Source organism: Pristis pectinata, chromosome 1 (assembly GCF_009764475.1).
Source record: "Pristis pectinata isolate sPriPec2 chromosome 1, sPriPec2.1.pri, whole genome shotgun sequence".
Classification (NCBI taxonomy): domain Eukaryota; kingdom Metazoa; phylum Chordata; class Chondrichthyes; order Rhinopristiformes; family Pristidae; genus Pristis; species Pristis pectinata.
Window position 1 is genome coordinate 80,770,083 of NC_067405.1, and position 27,787 is coordinate 80,797,869.

The 27,787-nt window shown below is 42.4% G+C and overlaps 1 protein-coding gene across 2 annotated transcripts in view; it reads right to left on the bottom strand.

Annotated features, from left to right (window-relative positions):
• lancl1 (LanC antibiotic synthetase component C-like 1 (bacterial)) overlaps positions 1 to 27,787 on the bottom strand; it is a 60,750-nt gene that overhangs the window by 4,884 nt on the left and 28,079 nt on the right. Inside the window, exons 4-8 of one of the 2 annotated variants that reach the window (XM_052043838.1) lie at positions 25,136 to 25,283; positions 13,346 to 13,489; positions 9,127 to 9,309; positions 2,709 to 2,885; positions 1,909 to 1,981 (exon numbers count right to left, since the gene is read on the bottom strand). In XM_052043838.1, the coding sequence (XP_051899798.1) occupies positions 1,909 to 1,981; positions 2,709 to 2,885; positions 9,127 to 9,309; positions 13,346 to 13,489; positions 25,136 to 25,283 (725 nt within the window). The remainder of the gene's footprint in view (positions 1 to 1,908; positions 1,982 to 2,708; positions 2,886 to 9,126; positions 9,310 to 13,345; positions 13,490 to 25,135; positions 25,284 to 27,787) is intronic. The other variant, XM_052043919.1, reaches the window with a different exon arrangement.

Sequence of the window (27,787 nt, forward strand, 5' to 3'; positions counted from 1 at the left end):
GTTCCTTTTTGCCTTCTTATGAATCTGGAGAGCCTCATGTCCTGAAGTTCATAGGATGACTTTCTACCTTTTTTTTCCACTAAAATGTTGAGATGATAATCTGGGTGCCTGCTTTCTCCCAAGGCCAGCATTCTTCAGTCTTTCCATGTTCAGCATCTTTGGTGTCTTTAGAAGGTCTTTAGTTGCTCTTTAGAAGGTGCAGATCAGCTTTACGTAGAGCAAGGTACTAACTGTATTTGACCTTTGCAGATGCACATGGCTAGTGAATAGCACAAAGACATCATTCTATGTAGGCACCAGGAAGTTGGCACACTGTCTGCGTTACATTGAGTGAGTGTAGGTAAACCACACGTTCTGTTCCCCGTGCCTGTTCTAGAGCTATCCAATTTAATCTTCATCTTGTGTTAGTGACCATTGTAAAAGAGCCACTGAACGGGAGAGCACAATTATTAGTAAATTGGTTTATTATTGTCACACGTACAGCAAAAATCTGTATGGATGGCATGCAAAACAAGGATCATTTCATTGTAACAATGCATTGAGGTAGTAGGAAGGAAAACAATAACAGAATACAGAATAAAGTGTCATAGATTTTAAATTTAAAAGAGTGGAGCAATTATAATAGAAGTAATGAGTAGATGTGCAGAGAGCAGCTTACAACAACTCGCCACACTCCTGCGCCAGCACAGGCAGCACTCAGTTCCAGTCAATCCCTTAATTCCAACCTTCACCAATATCTCCCTTGTTCTAATCCCTCCCAAATAAATTGCAATGACTTACTCCAAGTACTGAAACAGTAACTTTTGTTCGTCTGAACATCAATGATTTTGCTTCAGACTTTTACTTTCATTCCATATCAGAGACATGATTTACTCAGTTATTCATTGGTGATATGCTGCCTGCACGAGAATCCCCCACTGTCTTTGCTGCTTACCTTGCAAATCCTGCCGCACTTGGCTATCATTTCTGGACGGAATACCGGGGCAGTGAGTTTATAGATATGCATCCACAAATCATTGAAAGTGGCATGGCAGTTTGGACCCCTACTGTTTCCACTCATGGGTCAGAAGCTGAAAGTATGCCTCTTTACTTCGAGTTTGTTAAAAGCAAGGAAGTATACTGAATCTTATAAACTAGTCCAGCCTAACTAAAGCACTGTGTTCAATTCAGGTGACTGCATTATTGGAAGGATGTGAAGACATTAGAGAGGGTCCAAAAAAGATTTAAGAGAATGGTTTCTGAGATGAGGAACCAACAGGTCCATGGACAGATTACACAGGCTGGGATTGTTTTCTCTAAACAAAAGGGAAGAGTAAGGAGAGATCTCATAGAAGTATATAAAATAACAAAGGGTCTGGACAGAGTGGATATTGGGAGGCTGTTTCCTTGGTCACATGTATAAAATATAGGGAAAGAGAAACAATAATGACACAAGGAAAAACTTCTCAATCATTTTCAGAGGGCAAATTATGAGGCTAAAAGGCTAGAACTTGTGAGTGTAAACTGGGATGACATTTTTGAAGAGAAATGTACTATGGAGATGTGGTCATTGTTCAGGGATCTCTTGCAGGATGTTAGGGATAAATTTGTCCTGGTGAGGCAGAGGAAGAATGGCAGGGTGAAGGAACCATGGGTGACAAGAGAGGTGGAACATCTAGTTAGGAGGAAGAAGGCAGCATACGTAAGGTTTAGGCAGCAGGGATCATAGGGTAGCAAGGAAGGAACTTAAGAAGGGGCTGAGGAGAGCAAGAAGGGGACAGCTGGAGATGATGAGTATTAGGCAACATTTTAATTTCATTATTTTTTCAGGATTACTCTTTCATAATCAGTATAAAATATCATTCTCACACAAAACAAGAAAAACAGCACACAGGGTCCAGATAGAAAGAGATTTGAATCCCTTGTTACCTTCAAAGAGGGAGAAAGGAGAGTCTGGTGTCCGACAGCCATGTTTCCCATAATCAAGGCACCATTCTGCAAACTTAAACCAAATATAAGATACCTTTATTAGTCACATGTACATCAAAACACACAGTCGAAACTTCAGTTACATTAAATCCATCAGGCATGAAACAAAGATACGTAATCTCACCTCTGTTAATGTCCTATAAAGCTGGTGATTTTTCTGAAAGTGATCACTTTGTCCTCAGATAGCAGTACCCTCTCAACTTTAAAGACCGGTCAAAGAAAATTGGGATACTCGGTGGCAATTCATACCGTGCAGCAGGTGTAGAGCATTGTGCTGCACCAAATCACTTCGACCATCAATGTTACTCACACCTCATGGGTGATGGATACTTTAATGAAGGCGTGCTGATATAAAATAACCCTCTGTGCTCAGTGAAAAGCAGGGTGAACTTTCAATGGTTGACTATAAACCCAGAACTTAATAGACACATTATCTTCTCAATTTATATTTCCTCATATCACACAATCCTCAGTGACAGAACAACAGGTAACCTGATCCCCAGCACTGCCACCAGGAACCTTTAGGAACAAAATAGTTTGCTTTCCTGTCCTTTTCCCTCAATTCCAAATAGACCAATTCTCATTGCTTCCCACCAGCACAAAGCAGACCAAAGTGTACCAACCATAAAAAATGTTAACATGCTAAGTGGCATGATAACATATTGATATTCATGCATTTTCTTTAATACACTGTGTCGCTAATGTCTGTAGTGCCTCCCCACGAATAGACTGTTACATACCTTGCAGGCTCTGTACAAATACTTCTTATCTTGAGTAAGATTGAACATGGCTAGAAATCCATAAGCATTCCCAGCAGGCCCATGGCATAGTCCATATCCTTTTTTTAAGAGCCCTCTCTGCCAAATTACTTCAGTGCAATCAGAAGCGTCTTTCAGGTATTTTTCATCCTTGAAAACCTATTGCCAAATGAAAGAACAGATTAGATAAAAGTAGAGAGAGTCATACAAAACCTGGACACATTGCAAAGCATTATATGAAAACTGGACATTCAACTTAAGTAATTTCTGACAATGTTCAGAATCAGAAGCAGATTTATTATCACCGACTTAAATGATGTGAAATTTGTTAAAAAACACCATGATCCTGGAGAAACTCAGCAGGCCAGGCAACATTCGTGGAGAAAAGTAGGTGGTCTAGATTCCAGCATCTGTAGTCCTTTGTTCCTCTATGTGAAATTTGTTGATTTGCAGCAGCAGTACAATGCAAAAACACAAAAATCATTATATATTACAAAATAAATAAATAGTGCAAACAAAAAAGGAATAACGAGGAAGTATTCATGGACCATTCAGAAATCTGATGGCAGAAGGGAAGAAGCTGTTCCTGAATCGTTGAGTGTGGGTCTTCAGGCTCCTGTACCTCCTCCCGTGGTAGTAACAAGAAGGCATGTTCCGTATGATGAGGGTCCTTAATGATGGATGCCGCCTTCTTGAGGCACCACCTCTTGAGGATGTCCTTGATGGTGGGGAGGATTGTGCCCGCGATGGAGCTGGCTGAGTCTACAACCCTCTGCAGCCTCTTGCGATCCTGTGCATTGGAGCCTCTATACCAGACTGTGATGCAACCTATCAGAATGCTCTCCGCTGTACATCTATAAAAATTTGGACAAGTCTTTGGTGACATACCGAACCTCCTCAAACTCCTAAGCCACTGGCATGCCTTCTTCGTGATTGCATCAATGAGTTGGGCCCAGAACAAATCCTACGAGATGTTGATGCCCAAGAATTTGAAGCTGCTCACCCTTTCCACCGCTGACCCCTCAATGAGGACTGGTGCGTGTTCTCCCGACTTCCCCTTCCTGAAGTCCACAATCAATTCCTTGGTTTGCTGACATTGAGTGTGAGGTTGTTGTTGTGACACCACTCAAGCAGCCAATCCATCTCACTCCTGTATGCCTCCTCATCGCCATCTGAGAATTTACCAACAACACTGGTGTCATCCACAAATTTATAGATGGGAATTTATAGCTCAGCCACACAATCATGAGTGTAGAGAGAGTAGAGCAATGGGCTAAGCACATATCCTTGAGGTGCATGAGTTGATTGTCAGTGAAGAGGAGATGTTATTATAGATCCGCACTGTGGCCTTCTGATAAGGAAGTCTCCTGATAAGTTGCCCAGGATTTGTAGCTTGCTGATTAATATTGAGGGGATGATGGTGTTGAATGCTGAGCTGTAATCGATAAGCAGTAGACTGACGTATGTTTTGCCGTTGTCCACGTACTCCAGTGTGAAGAGCCAGTGAGATTGCGTCCGCAGTATAACTGTTGCGGCAGTAGGCAAAATACAGTGGGTCCAGGTCCTTGCTCAGGCAAGAGTTAATTCTAGCCATAACAAACTTCTCGAGGCACTTCATTACGGTAGATGTGAGTGCTACTGTGCAATAGTCGAGGCAGCTCACCCTGCTTTTCTTGGGCACTGGTAGGATTGCGGATCTTTTGAATCAGCAATCATATTGAAGCCACCTTCCATCCTTCCTCAATTCAACCCATCCACGTAACCCTCTATTCCCTTCTCCCTTAACTGTTTGTCCAACATTTCCTTAAAATGTATATCTGCTAACTACTTCAACCAATATCCATTCATCATCCAAAGAAGTTTCTTCTGAATTCCCCACTGGATTACTTAGTGACTATTTTGTACTGAAGCCTCTGGTTATGTTCTTCTTACAGGTGGAAACATTCTTCTGTACCCATTCTATCAAAACCTTTCACCAGGTAGGCTGTCCACTCTTCACCAGTTCACTGCATTACCTACACCTTTTTCTAATGAATGATTATGTAGTAATATAACATAGAACAGTACAGCACAGGAACAGGCCCTTCAGCCCATGATGTTGTGCCAAAATAATTCGGCTAGTAATTAAATGCCTAACTAAACTAATCTCTTCTGCCTACACGACATCCATATCCCTCCATTGTCTGCACATTCGTGAGCCGAAGAGCCTCTTAAACGCCTCTGTTGTATTTCCCTCCACCACCACCCCTGATAGCGCATTTGAGGCACCCACCACCCTCTGTGTAAAAAAAACTTGTCCTGCACATCTCCTTTGAACTTATCCCCTCTCACCTTAAATGCATGCTCTCTGGTATTAGACATTTCAGCCCTGGAAAAAAGATACCTGCTGACTACTCAATCTATGCCTCTCATAATCTTATAAGCTTCTATCAGGTCTCCCCTCAGCCTCTGCCACTCCAGAGAAAACAACACAAGTTTGTCTAACCTCTCCTCATAGCACATAGAACCATAGAATAGTACAGCACAATACAGGCCTTTCGGCCCACCATGTTGTGCCGACCTTTAAACCACGCCTAAGACTATCTAACCCCTTCCTCCCACATATCCTTCTAACTTAAATTCCTCCATATGCTTATCTAACAATCTCTTGAATTTGACCAATGTACCTGCCTCCATCACCATCCCAGGCAGCGCATTCCATGCCCCAACCACTGTCTGGGTAAAAAACCTTCCTCTGATATCTCCCTTGAACTTCCCACCTATTACTTTAAAGCCATGTCCTCTTGTATTGAGCATTGGTGCCCTGGCAAAGAGGCACTGGCTGTCTACTTTATCTATTCCTCTTAATATTTTGTATACCTCCATCATGTCTCCCCTCATCCTCCTCCTCTCCAAAGAGTAAAGCCCTAACTCTCTTAGTCTCTCCTCATAATCCATACTCTCCAAAAACATCCTGATAAACCTCCTCTGCACCCTTTCCAATGCTTCCACATCCTTCCTATAAATGAGGCAACCAGAACTGGACACAGTACTCTAAGTGTGGTCTAACCAGTGTTTTGTAGAGCTGCATCATTATTTCGCAGTTCTTAAACTCGATCCCACGACTTATGAAAGCTAACACCCCATAAGCTTTCTTAACTACCCTATCCACCTGTGGGGCAACTTTCAGTGATCTGTGGATATGAACCCCCAGATCCCTCTGCTCCTCCACACTACCCAGAATCCTGCCATTAACCTTGTACTCCCCCTTGGAGTTTGTCCTTCCAAAGTGTACCACCTCACGCTTCTCCGGATTGAACTCCATCTGCCACTTCTCAGCCCAGCTCTGCATCCTATCAATATCCTTCTGCAATCTTCGACAGTCCTCCACACTATCCACAACACCACCGACCTTTGTGTCATCTGAAAACTTGCTAACCCACCCTTCTGCCCCCTCATCCAAGTCATTAATAAATATCACAAAAAGTAGAAGTCCCAGAGCAGATCCTTGTGGGACACCGCTAGTCACAGCCCTCCAACCTGAATGCACTCCCTCCACCACAACCCTCTGCTTTCTACAGGCAAGCCAATTTTGAATCCACACGGCCAAGCCTCCCTGGATCCCATGCCCTCTGACCTTCTGAAGAAGCCTACCATGTGGAACCTTGTCAAACGCCTTGTAGACCACATCTACTGCACTATCCTCATCAATCTGTCTGGTCACCTCCTCAAAGAATCCTATCAGGCTTGTGAGACATGATCTTGCCTTCACAAATCCATGCTGGCTGTCCCTAATCAGTCCATGATTCTCTAAATGCCCATAGGTCCTATCTCTAAGAATCCTTTCCAACAGCTTGCCCACCACAGACGTAAGGCTCACTGGTCTATAATTCCCTGGACTATCCCTACTACCTTTTTTGAATAAGGGGACAACATTTGCCACCCTCCAATCCTCCAGTACCATTCCTGTGGACAACAAGGACTCAAAGATCCTAGCCAACAGTTCAGCAATCTCCTCCCTTGCCTCGCGGAGTAGCCTGGGGAATATTCTGTCAGGCCCTGGGGACTTATCTGTCCTAATATTTTCCAACAGCTCCAACACATCCTCTCTTGCCCTCTAATCCAGGCAGCATCATGGTAAACCTCTTCTGCACCCTCTCCAAAGCCTCCGTATCCTTCCTATAATGGGGCGACCAGAATTGAATGCAATACTCCAGATGTGATCTAACCAGAGTTATATAAAGCTGCAACATAACTTCCTGACTCTTGAACTCAGCACCTAGACTAATAAAGGCAAGCATGCCATACGCCTTCTTTACCATCCTATCAACCTGTGTAGCCATCTCTGCTATCTTGTCCTTAGAGTCCTTTAGGACAACCAATGATTTCAGCCTCTCTGAATTTGATTATTTAACATGACTCCTTTTTATATTTTTAATGTACTTATCTGATGACTCAGCTCATCATCCAAAGACATGTGTACCTGCTTACTATACCTGCAAAATAGTAATTTGATACTGTATGTCTGCTACCTTCCTAGGTAAAGGTGGCATTGCTCTGTCTCTTCTTTAAAAGCCTTATTCACATTCCATCCTTCCTGTCCATTGATCTTTCTGTCTGCTCGCATGCTGTCATTGTCCTTCGGAAGCTTGAGCACTTCTGTCCCTTTCATTTATCTCACTTAAAATTTCCTAATGTGTTATTGAACAACTAACAACCACAGACTAGAAAAGAAACTGGCCCATCCAGCCTGTCTCGTACAACTGCAGAGCTTTTTGTAACACAATATTTATACTCCCGTCTTTACTCGAAAGGCTCCAAACAGGAAATGGTATAACATCTCACTTAAGTTGCCAAAGTTCAGGAGCAACACCCTCAGTGTTAAAATCTGTTTGTTTAGTTATTAGGCCAGTATTGCTGCCTGCTAGCTGGATGTTGCATTTTTATTAATGAGTTGAGCTGGTTGGGTAGCACTTCACAGATGGATTAGTAGTACCGTGTCCTTCTGTCCCTATCTTGCTCCTACTACAATTTTTAAGGAGATGATAACTGAAGGTTAACATTGGCAACTTGAGGATAAGAGCACACAAAGCAGAGTGTTTGAAGATCTTCTACTCATCACTCTGTCTTTCTTGCAGCATGGAGCCCCAACCAAGAAGTTAATCAGTTGACTTAAATCCAAGGCTCTATTAGGCCACATTGAAGGCTTGGAAGTGGAAATAAAAATGGTGCAGAGAGAGACTGCTCGTTCATTTTCCCTTTTCCCTTGTGGTAAAGTGCTGTATTTTCATTCCATCCTCATCTACAACATCAGAAGCAATTTCAGCATTCAGCATGTAGCTATGAATCTACAGGCTCACTGATCTGTGGCAGTAACTGCAGTACTGGGAAACACTACAACTCCCCAGAATTGTATACAAAGCAACAGGCCTATAGAGCATATAAAATTTACAGTGAAGAAATGGTCATCAGGTATGTGTTTCTGCTCTAAACAAGACTCTTCTCATACACTATATCCAACTATGCATAACCTTTAATTCCTTTATTCCCATGTAGTTATCTAGCTTCTCTTAAAGCTATGCTTGCTAGTGGGAACATTGATCTTATTTACTGGAAACTTGAGATCCTTTTGGATTTCATCTCCTTCTTCCAGAATGCCAACACCATTGTTGTCACAATGCAGCACATTCAAAAGGTTGACATCATAAAACAAAGCAAAAATAACCAGATTCTGAACAATAATTTTGAAAAGAAAATATGAAATATCAAAATGAATTTGACAGACTATTTCTCTTAAGCCTTTCCTTTATAGTCAATGCTTGATGTTATCAGGTTATGAAATACTGATGTTTAATGTGGCTTTCCCAACCCAAGCTCCAAATCAATATATTTTTGAGAATTACTGATGACTGTGTTACAAACTAAAGTTTACAAATCAACCTACAGGTAGAATCGTGCCTTCACTACAAACATCAGTTTACTTCAGTTACATTTGACTCAAATGTAACCAACAAATTAATATAATCATAAACATTTCCTCTAGCTCGTGAAATAAATAATCCTGCTTAAATGATAAATATGTGAATGATATAAAGTCACTACTTGCAATTGTGGCAGGGTATATTTGCATTTCCAATTAGTCTGTCTTCACAAGAGTCCATGGAATAAGCTAGATGGCCCCTTGAATCTATCTCACTGTCAGTAAGATCATGGCTGACCTTCAAGTCAATGTTTCTGTTCAGTTCCCACTTGCCTTCACTTTTTTAGTCCAAACATCGACTGGTCTTGATCATAAAAAAAGATGGGGATATTGCCAATGCTGTAGTTAAGCAGCAGTGCCTCTCCTATTCTGAAAAGTATGTTAAATGTAGTCAACAAAACAGATTTAATCCATGATATTTGTAGACACAAACAAGAATACCTTATAAGCTTGTATGAGCATGTAAATGACTCCGGGTGACCCGTGGCACCAGTGAACTAGGTTATCTCTGGATTCACCTATACATGGAGGATAATTTCCAGATGAAAACTTCAGTTGACAAACATAATCCACACTGGGCTTCACCAGATTTAGGAGTGTATCTTGGTCAATCCCAAACTCTGGCTAAGAGAGACGGAAAAAGGAACAAAAAAAGGAATAAGAATTTTCCTCCTAAAGTGACAATCAGGCAAAATAGTCAAGTCTTACTTTCAAGACTGTATGCATAATTCTGGACAAATTGCTAAATCATTACCTGTCAGATAAGTGAACAGTTGACAACTCAGATTCAGAAAGGGAAGATGTGAAAAGCAGTAGGAATGCAGTTGCAAGTTAGTAACTATTTATGGGAGGACATATCAGCATCAGACACTGCTTTTATTTACATTAATACATTCAATGAGAGGCAGCCAACTTTGTAAATAAAATATAGTTGGCTTTGAGGAGGCAATGTAGGGTCTTCAATGGGATTTAGAGAAATACATTATAAATCAAAACAAAAGCTGATAAATCTTAATATAACCCGAATGAAATTCTGTGCACATGAAGAATTAGAACTTCGAACAGTACAGCACAGGAACAGACCCTCCAGCCCGCGATGTCTGTCCTTATTTCCTTTAATAGCGAGGTCACATTCACTACTTTCCAATCTGTGGGAACCTCTTCACAACCACTCCACTCAGATAGCATCAGAGGCCAGAATCGAACCCTGGTCACTCGAGGTATGAGGCGGCAGCACTAAACTGCTACATTACCGTGTGGTCTACTTTGGTTCATGTGGATCCAGTTATTTGGACCCAATTAACCAAAACAAAATTTCTACTAATGCAATTCTTCATAAAGTACAACTGGCAAACATAAATTTAAATCACTTCAATAAACTTAGGCTCTGCTGCAATTTAGTGGGACGATGCTCTGTTCTTTCAGCAGTTAAAAACACAACACTAACATCTGCGCATAACTTCCTTAAGTGTAAAAATTAAGAATGTCTTATGGCAAGTTAAACATTAAGAGCATTACGTGTTAAGCCATCAGTCCAGTTGGAAGGTAATTTGTCCACTATAAATTGCCCCTAGTGTGTAGGTAAATGGTAGAATCTTGGGGAGTTGATGGGAATATGGGAAGAATAAAATGAGATGATTGTAGTATTAGTATAAATGATCGGTGTGGACTCAGTGGGCCAAAGGGGCTGTTTCCGTGCTGTCTCACTCTAAGATTCTGTAACGATGTGACAGGAGGAAACATGAAATCAGTCAGCTTTCTGTCGCCAGAAGAGTGGCGGCACTCGCAGGCTGCATCCCAGTGCATTCTCAGTAATGCAAAAAGACACATTTCACCGTGTGTTTCAATGTACATGTGACTAACAAATAAATATTATATTTTGTCAGCCTTCTTTACATTTTCACTTCAATTCCCTTTTAACTGCTTGTTCAACTGGCATTTGATACACTAGATACACTAGATACAGTTGATTCCACAACTTGTAATTAACTGCAGTGTAGTTCTTGCTAAACTAAAGCATATCCCCATGAAATATATGGTTTCATGTACACAGATGATTAAACTGTCGTAGGCAGAGCAAGGATATTCAGAGCATACACATCTTTGGAGGGAGAGCATTGTTGATTTATCAGAATAATACCTTGATTAAATTACAAAGACTTGACAGAAAACCCAGGCCTTTCAGTAGTGAAGTTAAAAAATGTTTATGTTCACAAAACATCTCCCTCAATAGCAAACGATGTAATGTCAATTGTTAATTCTAAATATGAAATAGACAGCAAAAGGTACTGAGGAAGGTAGGTATATAGAATTATAAGAGAGGAGACACAAGAGACTGCAGATGCTGTAATCTGGAGCTAAAAATAAACTGCTAGAAGAACTCAGCAGGTCTTGCAGCATTTACTCAGGCAGAGGGGTGGTCAATGTTTCAGGACTGCATCAGGACTGAGTGTGTAGAGGGAAGATGGCCAGAATTATCAGATCTTTGTTACAGCGCATAGAACATAGAATAGGGATTGTTAAGCATGGGGTATCTTTCAGGAGTTATGGGATAGGGTAGTAGACAGTTAATACAAACTGGAACCAGTCTTCAAAACAAAACCTGTTCATACTGTAACATCCATCAGTACACTGATCAGAACACTGAAACTAGCCAATAGATGTGGTACGATCTGATTCTGCATCACTGTAACTATGCAGAGGACGTCAATAAATGTATGTTTATGTTAATCGTCCCTCATTGAAACTCCTTGGATGAGATCATGGAAGGTATGAAGAGGCCATCTCCTGTATTCACACATAGTTAAAGACGTATCCCTGCTATTTAACACATTCAAGATATATTTGTTTTGTCAATTAATATTCTTGGTGTTTATACATCCAGGGAGCCATTCCTCAACACCGTAATAAAACAACCATATTCTGTGTGTCTGTGGTTTTTGTGCTCAGAACCCTTCAGACCATTCAGCAGTACTTGAATAGTTAAAGGTGCCCTCATAGATGTGCTCACATTGTAAGTACGTAATTGTTCAAAATTGCTTGACCACCCAAAATGTTGAAGTAGATAATAATAACCATTGAAACTGCATTTAATAACCTACTGTTGTCTTTGTTTTTAAGAAGTATAACCGCTCACATTATCACAGAGATAAAGTGAGACAGATTCTCCAGAAGGCTTACTTGTCCTGCTGAATAAAGACCCTTTACACTTACAGCTCCAGTCTCCTGGTGGCTCATTCACTGTCACAACACCATATGTTTCTTTACCATCTATCCACTTGTGTTGCTACTATCTGGGAGCTATGGAGTTGCACCCCAAGATCCCTCTGTACATCAATGTCCTTACAGGTCCTATCAGAGGTTGTTGTACACATTGGTACCAGTGTACTGTGTTCTGTACAGTGATACCAGTAACATATGTAGAGAAGGGGATGAGGAGGTGGAAGAGGGGATGAGGTCCTGAAGAACGAATATAGGGAGTTAGGAAAAAGGTTAAAAAGTGGAACCTCAAAGGTTGCAATCTCTGGATTACTCCCAGTGCCATGTGCTAGTAAGGGTAGGAATTTTCTGCCTGGGCACATTGCCTTCTGGACCTAATATTGAATACTACAACTTCAGGTATCTTGATTTCTCAGTCTATATCAGATGCTCATCTGTAATATAAGCGCAGCTTGTTTTTTCTTTCTTCCTATTTTTCCCGGCTTGAGGTGCTGGGCTTGTCCTCCTGTTCTGCATTTTGCAACTCCCACATTCTTTTCTCTGGGTTTTCACCTTCTAACTGCTCCCACTTACTAGATAACCTTGTTTACAGATCCCCAAGGTCACCCCGGTTTTACCCCCCCCCCCCCACCCTTCCTGCAGCTTTACCAGCTTCTTTATCTCCTTTTCAGTTCTGATGAAGAGTCTCTGACCTGAAACATTGATTCTATTACTTTTCCCACAGATGCGGCCTGACTTGTTGAGTACTCCAGCATTTTCTGCTTTTGTTTTAAATGCTCTTTGCAGCATGCATCATTAAGAGCAGAATATATCAGAAAGAAGAAATTGATGCTGACGTTTTTACATGAGGGAACACCTCCCTTCCTGCTGTCCCTCTCCTCCTACGTTCTCCTTGCTTATCCCAATTCTGCTAGCATCTGCTCTGGAAAACACCTGTAACTTGAATTTACAATTGTATTGCATTCCTGTAACTATCTGCTCATCCACAGTCTCATCTCCACCTTTCATACTTGGGTCCCACTTATACAATTCCTCACTTTAACCTGGCTACTCACCTGGAAAAGATCCCAATCTCTGTTCCTTTAAGGGACATAGACCTGAACAATTGTCATGGACAACCAGATATGTCTGGACCACATCAAGCCACTTCTCTTGTCAAGACACTCACTACTCTAATTCATCTCAGAGTGTAAAAACAAACTCTGCTTCTCTTCTCCATTTCAAACTGTTTACTTAAATCTTTGCCCCCACCAATTTCACCTTCACCTCTGACAACTAATGCATGAGGCTCATCGACAGCTTAAAACAGTCATTTAAATAATGAATGGGACCTGCACTACGGATAGCATACACTGCATTGACATTTCTTTGCTTGGCTGAAAATGATAGTAAGAATACACTTAAGAGGAAAACTTCATGAGATTAGGATTTAACCACATACCTGCATCAGGAAATAATAGATTCCTGCTAAGCCATGAGCTGCTCCAACATAATGCTCCTGGTACCATTCATACATCAATGGACTTTTGGAAAAACTTGTTTTGCTGCCCAGTTTTCTTCCAGAAGTTATAGCAGCACTACAGATCTTGAAAGACACAAAGAAGTTTCACAATAGAGTTTTTGATTTAGTATATTTGGTGTTAACCTGTTGGTAGCACAGGCAGATAACTTAATGGGAAGAATACAATCAATGAAGTTAAACTTTTGCTTAGGTGTTTCAAGCTGAAATGACTTGGTGGCAATTACTCATCTCCTGATGGTGAATAAGAGAATCAAGGAGGATTACTTTAGGAAAAGGACCTGCTACCTGTAGGTTGTGTATAATTTGCCAGTCAGGACCTTCCAATATCTTTGCTTTTGTTTAGGGACAGTCAGCATGGCTTTGTGAGGGGAAATCTCTGTCTCATTAATTTGAGCAAGTTTTTTTTTGAGGAGGAAACAAAGGAGATTGATGAAGACACGCCGAAAGATGTTGCCTATATGGACATTTGACAAGGTCCCACATGACAGGCTGGTCGAGAAGGTTAAGGCACGTGGGATTCAAGTCAACCTGGCTAATTGGATCCAAAATTGGCTTATCGATAGAAGGCAGAGGATAGTGGTGGAAGGATGCTTTTCTGATTGGAAGTCTGTGAGCACTGGTGTACCAGGGCATGGGGATCGGTGCTGGGACCTTTTGGATATTAATGATAAGGATATGAATGTGGGATGTATGATTAATCAGTTTGTGAATGATACAAAAGTTGGTGGTGTTGTGGATAGCGAGGAAGGTTGTAGATATAGATCTGTTGGAAAACAGGATATAGATCTGTTGGAAAGTTGGATGGATCATTGGCAGGTGGAATTTAGTCCCGACAAGTGCGAAATGATGCACTTTGGGAAGTCAAATACACGTAGGACATATACAGGAAATAGTAGGGCATCGAGGAATGTTGAATTGATAGAGATCTCAGGGTCTAAGTCCATAGCTTCCTAAAAGTGGCAACAGAGGTGGATAGGGGGCAAAGAAGACATAAGGCATGCTTGCCTTCATAAGTCAGGGAGTAGAGGAGATGGGACATGATGTCGCAACTTGACAAAACACTGGTTAGGCTGCACTTGGTGTATTGTGTGCAGTTCTGGTCACCATAGTATCGGAAAGATGTGACTGTGTCAGACAGCATGCAGAGGAGATTCACCACGATGTTAGAGTTATGGCATTATACAGCACAGAAAAAGGCCCTTTGGCCAAAGTCATCCATGCCAACCAAGGTGCCTACCTGAGCTAGTCTCATTTGCCTGCATTTGGCCCATATCCCTTTAAACCTTACCCTTCCATATACCTATCTAAATTTCTTTTAAACATTGTAACCATACCTGCCTTTACCACTTTCTCTGGCAGCTCGCACCATATACCCACCATTCTGTGTGGAAAAAGTTGCTCCCCTTTAAAGATTTCCCCTCTTACCTTAAACCTATGCCCTCTAGTTTTAGACTCCCCTACCTTGGGAAAAAGAGTGTGACCATACACCTTATCCATGCCCTTCATGATTTTATAAGCCTCTAAAAAGGTCATCCTTCAGCCTCTTTCGCTCCAGGGAGAACAGCCCCAGCCTATCCAGCCTTTCCTTATTATTCAAGCCCTCCAGACCTGGTAACATACTTGAGAATCTTTTCTGCACCCTTTTCAGCTTAATGACATTCTTTCTATAGCTAGGTGAGCAGAACTAAACACAACAGCCCAAGTGTGGTCTCAGTGTCTTGTACAGCTGTAACATTATGACCCAACTCTTGTACTCAGTCCCTGACTAATGAAGGCTAGTGTGCCAAGCATCTTCTTCACCATCCACTCTAGATGTGTTGCCACTTTCAGGGAACTATGTACTTGTACCCCAAGGTCTGTCTGTTCTACAGCATTCCCCGGTGCCCTGCCATTCACTGTGCACGTCCTGTCCTGGTTTAGCTTCCTAAAATGCAACACTAGATAGAGTTAAATTCCATCTACCATTACTAGGCCCACTTTTCCAGTTGGGCTGTGGCCTGGACTGAAGGACATTCATTATGGAGAAGAGAATGGATATGCTGGTCTTGTTGTCCCTGGAGTGAAGGAGGCTGAGGGGTCACCTGGCACAAGTACAGAAGTTTAGGAGAGGCATGGATAGGTTAGATCTTTTTCCCCATGATTGGGGTATCAAAAACAAGACGGCATAGGTTTAAGGTGAGAAAGGAGATTTAAAAAGGATCTGAGGGGTAAGTTCTTTTTTATATAAATTGGTTGATATCTGGAACTCAATGCCTGAGAGCTGGTGGAATCACAGAATTAATATACTTAAGAGGCATTTACGCAGACACTTAAATAGGCAAGGCACAGAAGCATATGGTCCTAATGTGTGAATGGGATTAGTGCAGATGGGCAAAAAGGTGGTTTTTGTGCAGTAAAACTTTATGACTCCATATTCCCTGAATTTGGAAGCAGCAAAATGAGAAAGCACTGGAAAAATAAACGTGCATTTTAACTATGGGGTGTCGGAGGCTGAAGGGGTGACCAGATAGAAGTGTGTAAAATGAAAAGTATAGATAGGGTAGATGGTCAGAGTCTTTTTCCCAGGGTGGAAATGTTAAATACTAGAGGGCATAGGTTTAAGGTGAGAGGGAGGTAAGTTTAAAGGAGATTTATGAGGCAGCACAGAGAGTGGTAGGTGCCTGGAATGTGCTGCCAGGGGAGGTAGTAGAAGTAGACCAGATAGCAATGGTTAAGAGGCACTTAGACATACATATGAACGAGGGTGGGGGGCGAATGGAGTGTATAGACCATGTGCAGGCAGATGGGATTAGCTTAGATGGGCATCATGGTCGGCGCAGACATTGTGGGCTGAGGGCCAGGTCCTATGCTGTACTGTTCTATGTTCTACTGAACTTTCATTTACATATCAACTTTAAAGGTAAAATATCCTTAGCAACTTCACAGGACTGTAATCAGGGAAAAAAAATGAGCAAGCTCAGTACCTCAAAAACTAAACACCTATTTATCCATGGGTAGGCTTAGGAGGAACCCCAAACATAAGAGTTTTGACTTGGAGGCTGCAAGAGGTTACAGAGATAGGAAAGCACGAGGCCATGAAGAAATTCAAGTACAAGGACAAGAACTTTAAAATTTCCAGTCTACTTGGTGGGATCCAACATAGGTTGGGGAGCATAGAATGGAAGACCGGAGGCCACCTATTGCAATTGTCGAAAATGGAGATAAATTGCTCTTTGTGATGTACATTAATGACTGGAGAGAGTGCAGGAGATTTACGAGGATGTTGCCAGGACTCAAGGGACTGAGCAACGGAGAGAGATTGAGCAGGAGTATAGGAGAATGAGGGGTGATCATATAGAAGTATATAAAGTCACAAGGGGCATAGATTGGGTAAATGCACACAGTCTTTTTCCCAGGGTTGAGGAAACAACAACTAGAGGGCGTAAGTTTAAGGTGAGAAGAGAAAGATTTAATAGGAACCCAGGGTGATTTTTCACCCAGGGGGTGGTGCGTATATGAAATGAGCTGCCAGTGGAAGTGTTTGAGGGAGATACGTTAACAAACAATTAAAAGCGACACTTGGACGGGTATGTGGATAGGAAAGGTTTAGAGGGATATGGTCCAAACGCGGGCAAATAGGAATCTTGGTTGGCATGGACACTTGGGCCTAACAGCTTGTTTCCGTGCTGTATGACTATCTTGGATGTGAATGTAGGAGGAACGATTAGTAAGAGTTGGGATGTTATGCTGCAACTTTACAAATCATGGGTTAGACCACACTTGGAGTATTGTGTGCAGTTCTGCTCACTACACTATAGGAAGGATGTGATTGTGCTGAAGAAAGTGCAGAGGAGATTCACCCGGATGTTGCCTGGATTGGAGGACTTCAGTTATGAGGTCAGATTGGATTGGCTGGTCTCGTTTTCCCTGAAGCAATGGAGGCTAAATTGTGCCCTTTGTGGAAAATTATGAGAGGCAAAGATAAGGTAGATAAAGTCTTTTTCCCATGTTTGGGATATCAAAAATAAGAAGGCATAGGTTTAAGGTGAGAGGGTAAAAGTTTTAATGGGGATCTTAGGGGCAAGTTTGCTGCCAGAGGACATGGTGGAATCAGATACATTACAGGCAAATGAGATTAGTGTAGATAGGCAAAAAAGGTCAACGTGGACATAGTGTGCTGAAAGGCTTGTTTCTGTACTGTACAACTCTACGACTCTAGCATGGAGAAGGCTTCCAAGAGGAGCTCAGGGTAAACTACCACTTCAATGTTGCAAGAGACTGCATCAGGCTCAGAGAGTGACCAAGGTGGCTTGGAAATGGGGTTTTGTGGCCTGAACTGAAGACAATGCCTTTGACTTCCGAGTATTGCAATGGAGTAAATTTCAGCTCATTCAGAACTGAATGCTGGTAAGATCTTGACAATACAGTACAAGAGTCCTGAGAGGGAGTGACGAGGTAAGAGTGTGGTGTCATTAAATTGGAACTTGCTGTCATGTTTTGGATGATGTCACCAGGTGGCAGCATGTACATGAGAAATACAAATGTTCTTGCAAAAAGGATTGTGGGGTTTTGCTCCCAAACCTGTTCTGACATTAAATTACATCTTAATTGAATTGTACATCGACTCTATTTAACCCAATTAGACCCACAGTTTAATGCTCGTGTGACTCCCAGAAATAACAGAGTGCAGCAGGAAGATTAATTTTACAGGAGATTCTCTAGTTATAACCAGATTGATTTTGGATCCCTGACACAGTATGTTGACGGGCTGACTAGAGGGAATGCCATATTAGATCTAGTTTTAGGTAATGAACCGGGACAGGTGACAGATCTCTCGGTGGGTGAGCATTTGGGGGACAGTGACCATTGCTCCATAACTTTTAGAATTGTCATGGACAGGGATAGGAGCAAAGAGGATGGGAAGATATTTAATTGGGGAAAGGCGAATTATGAGGCTATAAGGCGAGAATTTGGGAGTGTAAATTGGGATGATATTTTTGAAGGGAAATGTACTATGGAGATGTGGTTGATGTTCAGGGATCTCTTGCAGGATGTTAGGGATAAATTTCTCCTGGTGAGGCAGAGAAGGAATGGCAGGGTGAAGGAACCGTGGGTGAAGAGAGAGGTGGAACAACTAGTTAGGAAGAAGGCAGCATACATAAGGTGTAAGCAGCAAGGATCAGACAGGGCTCGTGAGGAATATAGAGTAGCAAAGAAGGAATTTAAGGAAGGGCTGAGGAGAGTGAGAAGGGGACATGAAAACGCTTTGGCGAGTAGGGTTAAGGAGAACCCCAAGGCTTTTTTCTCATACGTGAAGAGCAGAAGGATGGCTAGAGTAAAGGTAGGTCCGATTAAAGACAAAGGTGGGAGGATGTGCCTGGAAGCCCTGGAAGTGGGTGAGGTTCTCAATGAATACCTCTCTTCAGTATTCACCAAGGAGAGGGGTCTTGATGATGCTGAGGACGATGTTGGTAAGGGTAATGTTCCAGAGTATGTAGATATCAAGAGAGAGGATGTGCTGGAGCTGTTAGAAAATATTAGGACAGATAAGTCCCTGGGGCCTGGTGGAATATTCCCCAGGCTGCTTTGTGAGGCGAGAGAGGAGATTGCTGAACCGTTGGTTAGGATCTTTGAGTCCTCGTTGGCCACGGGGATGCTACCGGAGGATTGGAGGGTGGCAAATGCTGTCCCCTTATTCGAAAAAGGTAGTAGGGATAGTCCAGGGAATTACAGACCAGTGAGCCTTACGTAAGCTGTTAGAGAGGATTCTAAGAGATAGGTTCTAATGAGCATTTAGAGAATCACGGACTGATTAGGGACAGCCAGCATGGCTTTGTGAAGGGAAGATCTTGCTTCACAACCCTGATAGGGTTCTTTGAGGAGGTGAAAAGATTGATGACGGTAGTGCAGTGGATGTGGTCCTCATGGATTTTAGCAAGGTGTTTGACAAAGTTCCGCATGGTAGGCTTCTTCAGAAGGTCAGAGGCCAAGGGATCCGGGGAGGCTTGGCCGTGTGGATTCAGAATTGGCTTGCCTGTAGAAAGCAGAGGGTTGTGGTGGAGGGAGTGCATTCGGATTGGAGGGCTGTGACTAGTGGTGTCCCACAGGGATCAGTTCTGGGACCTTACTTTTTCTGATATTTATTAATGACTTAGATGAGGGGATGGAAGGGTGAGTTAGCAAGTTTGCAGATGACACAAAGATTGGTGGTGTTGTGGATAGTGTGGAGGGCTGTTGAAGCTTACAGAGGGATATTGATAGGATGCGGCGCTGGGCTGACAAGTGGCAGATGGAGTTCAATCCGGAGAAGTGTGAGGTGGTACACTTTGGAAGGAAAAACTCCAAGGCGGAGTACAAGGTAAATGGCAGGATTCTGGGCAGTGTGGAGGAGCAGAGGGATCTGGGGGTTCATATCCACAGATCACTGAAAGTTGCCTCACAGGTAGATAGGGTAGTTAAGAAAGCTTACGGGATGTCAGCTTTCATAAGTCGTGGGATCGAGTTTAAGAGCCGCGAAGTAATGATGCAGCTTCACAAAACTCCGGTTAGGCCACACTTAGAGTACTGTGTCCAGTTCTGGTCACCTCATTATAGGAAGGATGTGGAGGTGTTGGAAAGGGTGCAGAGGAGATTTACCAGGATGCTGCCTGGATTAGAGAGTGTGGATTATGAGGAGAGACTAAAGGAGCTAGGGCTTTACTCTTTGGAGAGAAGGAGGATGAGGGGAGACATGATAGAGGTATACAAGATATTAAGAGGAATAGATAGAGTGGACAGCCAGCACCTCTTTCCCAGGGCACCAATGCTCAAAACAAGAGGACATGGCTTTAAGGTAATGGGTGGGAAGTTCAAGGGAGATGTCAGAGGGAGGTTTTTCACCCAGAGAGTGGTTGGTGCATGGAATGCGCTGCCTGGGGTGGTGGTGGAGGCTGATATGTTGGTCAAGTTCAAGAGATTGTTAGATAAGCATATGGAGGAATTTAAGATAGAGGGATATGTGGGAGGAAGGGGTTAGATACTATTAGGTGTGGTTTGAAGGGCGGCGCAACATGGTGGGCCAAAGGGCCTGTATTGTTCCATTGTTCTATGATTGGAATTCAACCAGGTAAGAACAGTCCTCTCTATTGAACTGTTAAAAAGCATTGGAAGAAGATAATGTAGTTAATAGTGACAAAGGCTGCAGAGATGAAATGCGATGACAATGCACCATTGTCACATATGATGTAATTTTTTTTATATGAATAGAGCTGACTTGTACAAAAACATAACTGGAGAAGTTCAAACAGGGAATTAATGGGAAACTGTAACAGATTTGAGATCTGCATTATGCTTTTGGACACTGGAGAGGCAAAGGAGAGTGGAGATGTGGCAATAGTTGAGTGATCAGGATTGAACCTGGGTTGCAGGAGCTGCATCACTATTGTTTATCAAGCTGACACACCAAGTCATAGAAATGGAGGGCTATCATGATATAGTGAGAAAAATAATTTGGATTATTCCTCTTTGTTACAGTTTTTAGCAGAGCACAAGAGCCAAATCATTATAAATCTGGACCCTGGTGGGCAATAAACTTACTAGTTTCAATCAACAGATTTCCACTTATCGAACATACTTCCTGTAGTTCACCAAACTATGACCCAAAGATTATAGTAATGGTAAATTTTCAAACAAATTTAACCTAAAAGTTGTTCTACATATTTATGGTTGGACAAGGAAATAAAGTGAGCCATACTTTGGAAATAAGCTACAAAGAAACACCAAGGAAGCCATTAATCCCTGCTGCTGACTGCAAAGTCCACCCCCGCATATTCAGATAATGTATCTCAGCACATTTACAAAGCACGTGAGGGGAGGTGATAAGTGAGAAAGATAAAATGCTTTGGGTAAGTTCCTTTAATTAATTTAATTAGCATAGGAATAGGTAATGAAGGCAGCAGTTAGGGCAGTCGAGTGCTCCGTAGTGGAAAGTCAGGGATGGCACACTTGTCCCTGATGACTACACCTGTAAAAGGTGCATCCAGCTGCAGCTACTGACAAACTGAGTTAGGGAACTGGAGCTGGATGAACTTCAGAGCATTCATGAGGCAGAGACAGAAACAGGAGTTTCAGGGAGAAAGTCACCCCTAAAAGTCATGAGGCAAGTAACTGGGTGAATGTCAAGAGAGGGAAGGGGTATAGACAGAAAGAGCAGAGCACCCCTGTGGCCATTCCCATCAACAATAAGTATACCATTCTGGATACTGTTGGTGGGGACGACCTACCAGGAACAAGTTGTAGTGGTCGCGTCTCTGGCACCGAGACTGCACCCTCAGCTCAGAAAGGAAAGAGGGAAAAGAGGAAAGCAGTAGTGATAGGGGATTTGATAGTTAGGGGGACAGATAGGAGGTTCTGTGGGAGAGATCGAGAATCCCAGATGGTCTGTTGCCTCCCTGGTGCCAGGGTCTGCGATATCTCGGATCGAGTTATCGATATTCTCAGGAGGGAGGGTGGGCAGCCAGATGTCGTGGTCCATGTAGGGACCAATGACATGGATAGGAAGGAGAAGGAGGTCCTGCAAAGAGAGTTAGGTGCAAAGCTGAAGGACAGGACCTCCAAGGTTGCAATCTCAGGATTGCTACCCATGCCATGTGCTAGTGAGGCAGATAAATAGGAAGACAATGCAGCTAAATACGTGGCTAAGGAGATGGTGCAGGAGGGAGGGCTTCATGTTTCTGGACAATTGGGCTTTGTTCCAGGGAAGGTGGGACCTGTTCCAACGGGACAGTTTGCACCTGAACTGGAGGGGGAACTAACATACTTACGGGTAGGTTTGCCAGTGCTGCTCCGGGGGGAGTTTAAACTAGATTTTCAGGGGGAGGGGAACCAGAGTGTTAGAGCAGATAGTGAAGTGGAGGTTAAAGGTCATGCGAGGACAGCATGTTCTGATGGAAATCAAAGGTTTGTACGTGATAGGAATGTATTGAAATAGACGCACCTGAGAACAAGGAGTATTGTCGGTAAGGCCGATGAGCTTAGGGCATGGATTGGCACATGGGATTACGACATTATTGCTATTAGTGAGACTTGGTTGCAGGAGGGGCAGGACTGGCAGCTTAATGTTCCGGGGTTCCGTTGTTTCAGACGTGATAGAGGAGGACGGATGAAAGGGTAGGGTTGTATTATAGACCGCCCAATAGTCAGAGAGAATTGGAGGAACAAATCTGTAGAGAGATAGCAGACTGATGTAAGAAACAGAAAGTTGTAATAGTAGGGAATTTTAACTTTCCACATATTGACTGGGACTCCCACACTGTAAAAGGGCTGGATGGCTTGGAGTTTGTCAAATGTGTCCAGGAAAGTTTTCTAGATCAATATATAGAGGTACCAACGAGAGAGAATGCAATACTTGATCTTCCATTAGGGAACCAGACAGGTCAGGTGACAGAAGTATGTGTAGGTGAACATTTTGGGTCCAGTGACCATAATGTCATTAGTTTAAAGTTAATTATGGATAAGGATAGGTTTGGTCCTCGAGTTGAGGTTCTAAATTGGAGAAATGCTAATTTTGTGGAAATGAGAAAGGATCTAGGAAGAGTGGATTGGAATAAGTTGTTTTCTGGCAAGGATGTGTTCAGCAAGTGGAAGGCCTTCAAAGGTGAAATTTTGAGAGTGCAAAGTTTGCATGTTCCTGCCAGGATTAAAGGCAAAGTTAACAGGCATAGGGAATTCTGGTTTTCAAGGGATATTGGTGATCTGGTTAAGAAAAAGAGAGAGGTGTACAGCAGGTCTAGGCAACTAGGAAGAAACAAGGTACTTGAAGAGTATCGAAAATACTAAAGAAGGAAGTCAGGAAAGCAAAAAGACATGAGGTTGCTTTGGCAGATAATGTGAAGGTAAACCTGAGGGGTTTCTATAAGTATATTAAGAGTAAAAGGATAGTAAGGGACAAAATTGGTCCCCTAGAAGATCAGAGTGGTTGGCTAGGTGCGGAGCCTCAGGAGATGGGGAAGATCTTAAACAGTTTTTTTGCATCAGTATTTACTCAGGAAACTGCATAGTGGATATGGAAGGAAGGGTAACAAGCAGTTGTGAGATTATAGAGATTAAACAACATATAGAGATTAAAGAGGAGGAGATGCTTGCTGCCTCACAGCAAATAAAGGTAGATAAATCCCCTGGGCCTGCCATGATATTTCCTCGGACCTTGAGAGAGACTAGTGTAGAAATTGCAGGGGCCCTGGCAGATATATTTAAAATGTCCTTAGTCATGGGTGCGGTGCCGGAGGACTGGAGGATAGGTCATGTTGTTCCGTTGTTTAAAAAGGGCTCTAAAAGTAAACCAGGTAATTACAGACCGGTGAGCCTGACATCAGTAGTAGGTAAATTACTGGAAGGTGTTCTGAGAGATCGGGTATACAGGTATTTGGACAGCCAAAGGCTGATTAAGGATAGTCAGCATGCGTGGTAGATTGCGTTTAATGAATCATGTAGAGTTTTGAGAAGGTTACCAAGAAAGTAGATGAAGGAAAGACTGTGGATGTTGTCTACGTGGACTTTAGTAAGGCCTTTGACAAGGTCCCACATGGGAGGTTAGTTCAGAAGGTTCAGACACTAGGTATCCATGGAAAGGTTGTAAACTGGATTCGAAATTGGCTGTGTGGGAGAGGACAGAGAGTGGTAGTGGATGGTTGTTTCTCAGACTGGAGGCCTGTGGTGTGCCTCAGGGATCTGTGCTGGGTCCATTGCTGTTTGTTGTCTATAGATGATAATGTGGTAAATTGGATCAGCAAGTTTGCTGATGACACTAAGATTGGAGGCGTTGTGGACAGTGGGGAAGGCTTTCAAAGCTTGCAGAGGGATTTGGACCAACTGGAAAAATGGGCCAGAAAATGGCAGATGGAATTTAATGCAGACAAGTGTGAGGTGTTGCATTTTGGAAGGACAAATCAAGGTAGGACATACACAGTAAATGGTAGGGCACTGAGGAGTGCGGAGGAACAAAGGGATCTGGGAGTTCAGATACAAATTCCCTGAAAGTGGTGTCACAGGTAGACAGGGTTGTAAAGAAAGCTTTTGGCATCCTGGCATTCATAAATTGAAGTATTGAGTATAGGAGTTGGGATGCTATGGTGAGGTTGTATAAGACATTGGTGAGGCCAAATTTGGAGTATTGTGTGCAGTTCTGGTAACCTAACTACAGGAAGGATATCAATAAGATCAAAAGAGTGCAGAGAAGATTTACTAGAATGTTGCTGGGTCTTCAGGAGTTGAGTTACAGGGAAAGATTGAATAGGTTAGGACTTTACTCCTTGAAGCGTAGAAAAATGAGGGGAGATTTGATAGAGGTTTACAAAATTATGAGGGGTATAGACAAAGTAGATGCGAGTAGCGTCTTTCCACCTAGATTAGGTGAGATAAGTACGAGAGGACATGGCTTTAGGGTGAAAGGGGGAAGATTTAGGGGAACATTAAGGGGAACTTTTTCACTCAGAGAGTGGTGGGAGTGTGGAACGAGCTGCCATCTGACGTGGTAAATGCGGGCTCACTCTTAAGTTTTAAGAATAAATTAGTTAGATACGTGGATGGGAAAGGTCTGGAGGGTTATGAACTGGGTGCAGGTCAGTGGGACCAGCGGAATAAAGTTTTGGCACAGTCTGGAAGGGCCGAATGGCCTGTTTTTTTGTGCTGTTAGTGTTCTATGGTCCTACTATTGCAAAATTACTCATTCCACTCGAAGAGAAGTACACCTACCTCTTGCATGTACTGCAAAGGGATCCTCTCATTGCCAAACTGCTGATTAACAAATAATAATGCATACAGATAACCCATCCGACCATATAGCAGCTCATCGGGTAGTCTTGAACTTGGTTTCACTACAGACTGATGTAGACGGAGGAGTCTGCAACAAATACATTTTAAAGAACAGCAACATTTAGGAATTGTAATTTGAAAATAAGTGAATTTTAGACTTTATTTATAACGAATCATTCCTTATTTATAGAACATGGAACAGTACAGCACAGGAACAGACCCTTCAGCCCACCATGTCCACACCAACCTTGATGTCGATCTGAACTAATTCCATCTGCCTTCACATGATCCGTTTCCCTCTATTCTCTGCCTGTTCCTGTGTCAAACTGCCTCTTAAACGTTGCTGTCGTACCTGCTTCGACCACCTCCCCCGACAACAAGTTCCAGGCACCAGGTAAAAAAAAACTTTCCCCCTTCTCACTTAAACCTATATGCTCTAGTATTTGACATTTCCGCCCTGATAAAAGATTCTATCTACCTTGTCTATGCTTCACATAATTTTATAAACTTCTACCAGGTCTCCCCTCAGCCTCTGACGCTCCAGAGAAAACAACTCAAGTTTGTCCAACCTCTCCTTATAGCTAATGTACTCCAAACCAGATAACATCCCAGTGAACCTCTTTTGCAACTTCTCCAAAGCCTCCACATCCTTCCTACAGTCTGGCAACCAGAACTGCACACAATACTCTAAATGTGGAGTCAAAGTCTTATACAGCTGCAACATGAATTTCCAACTTTTATACTCAGTGGCTGATGAAGAGACCAGGGGCATCTGACTGTAATCCTTCTTTGTCACCCTATCTACTTGTGTCAGGGAGCTACAGACCTGCACCCCAAGATCTCTCTGTACATCAATGCTCCTAAGGGTCCTTGCATTTAATCTCCCAAAATGCATCATCTCACACTTGTCTGGATGTAACTCAATCTGCCACTTTTCCACCCAAATTTCCAACTGATCTACATCCTGCTGTATCCTTTGAAAAACATTCCTTGCTATCCATAATTCCACCAATATTCCTTCACTACTTTGGCTATATTTTGTTTAAGGACCGTCCATTGGACCAGACTGCATTCAATCTACTTTGGGAGGACTAACATGGGTAGTACAATGAATGGTCAGGTGTACTGAGGAACAGAGGGACTTCAGAATACAAGTCCAAAAATCTCCACAGGTGTCAGAACAGGTAGATAAGGTGGAGAAGAAAGCAATATTGCTTTACTTAGATACTTATCTTCATTAATCAGGGCATATAATATATGAGCAGGGAGAACTTCCTGGCATTGTTTATGCCACAGCTGGAATACTGGGTATAGTTCTGGTCACCACACTATAGGAAGGATATGTAAAACAAAGACAGAAAATGGTGGAATATCCAGCAGGTCCAAACTGAAATGCTGATGCTGTTTCTCTTCCCACACGTGACCTGATCTGCTGAGTATTTCCAGCATTTTCTGTTTTTGTTTTAGATTTCCAGCATCTACAGCTTTTTTTTTGATTTTCACGATAGGAAGGATATTATTGCACTGGAAAGGGTGCAGCGGAGATTCACCGGTTGTGTGGGATGAAGCATTTCAGTTGTGAGGAGAGAATGGATAGCCAGGGCTTGTTTTACTTGGCTGAGGGGGGACCTGATAGATGTATGCAAGATTGAGGGCAAGTAGGATTAGTAAAGATGGGTACTTGATGGTTGACTTGGACATAGTAGGCCAAAGGACCGTTTCTGTGCTGTGTACGAGAGTAGGATACAAAAATATACATTAGGGTTTGTAACAACAGCAGGCTGTTTCATTAACAACCTGTAAACTTGGGGATAAAATGTCTTCCTCTCCATTTTGCAGGGTGGAAGGAAAGGATTTCTGCCCAGATAGCTTCAGGGCACCGAAATCAATTGAGGCACCCCAATTATTACTTCAGCTGAGATCAATAACCTCAGTGAACAATGGAAATCAAATCTGCTCTGCTGTGTATTCTACACAATAAAAGTTACAAATCCAGAGCAGCTTCATGCTGCACAAAAGAATTCTTTGAAAGGCACTATCAATTTACCAGTGATATATTTTGGGTTATGGGAATGGAAGTAATACTTTAGACTGAAAGAAATCTGTTACTTTTGCCTTTAGCAGTGCTATTTTAATAAATAGTTCAAAATTTCAATTGAACAAAGTGCAATGGCCGAGCAGGCAGTGCCTAAAAGGCAGAACGTTGTACAATTGACGTTTCTCAGAAGCTAAAGCCAGAGCTGACCCTTTGTTAAATCAGAAATCTTTGAACCATTCACATTGCACCACTGCTATCAAAGATTAACCAAAGAATACACAACCATGCAATAGTGGCACTGAACTGTCAACATTGTAAGACGAAATCAACCAAAATCAGTTTTTAAAAAAAATTCTAACCTTTAATTCATCAAAAATAATTAAGCAAGTGAAATGTATTATATTTAAGTCATTTAGGTGTAGATGCTATCATGATATCAGTAATGTTCCTTATATTGGTCACCATGGTTTCCAACAAAATAAAATTTTCATCATTGAAATCACAATATTTCACTCTGGTACAGTTTCTTCAACAATGTGATTCCCATTTGTTTT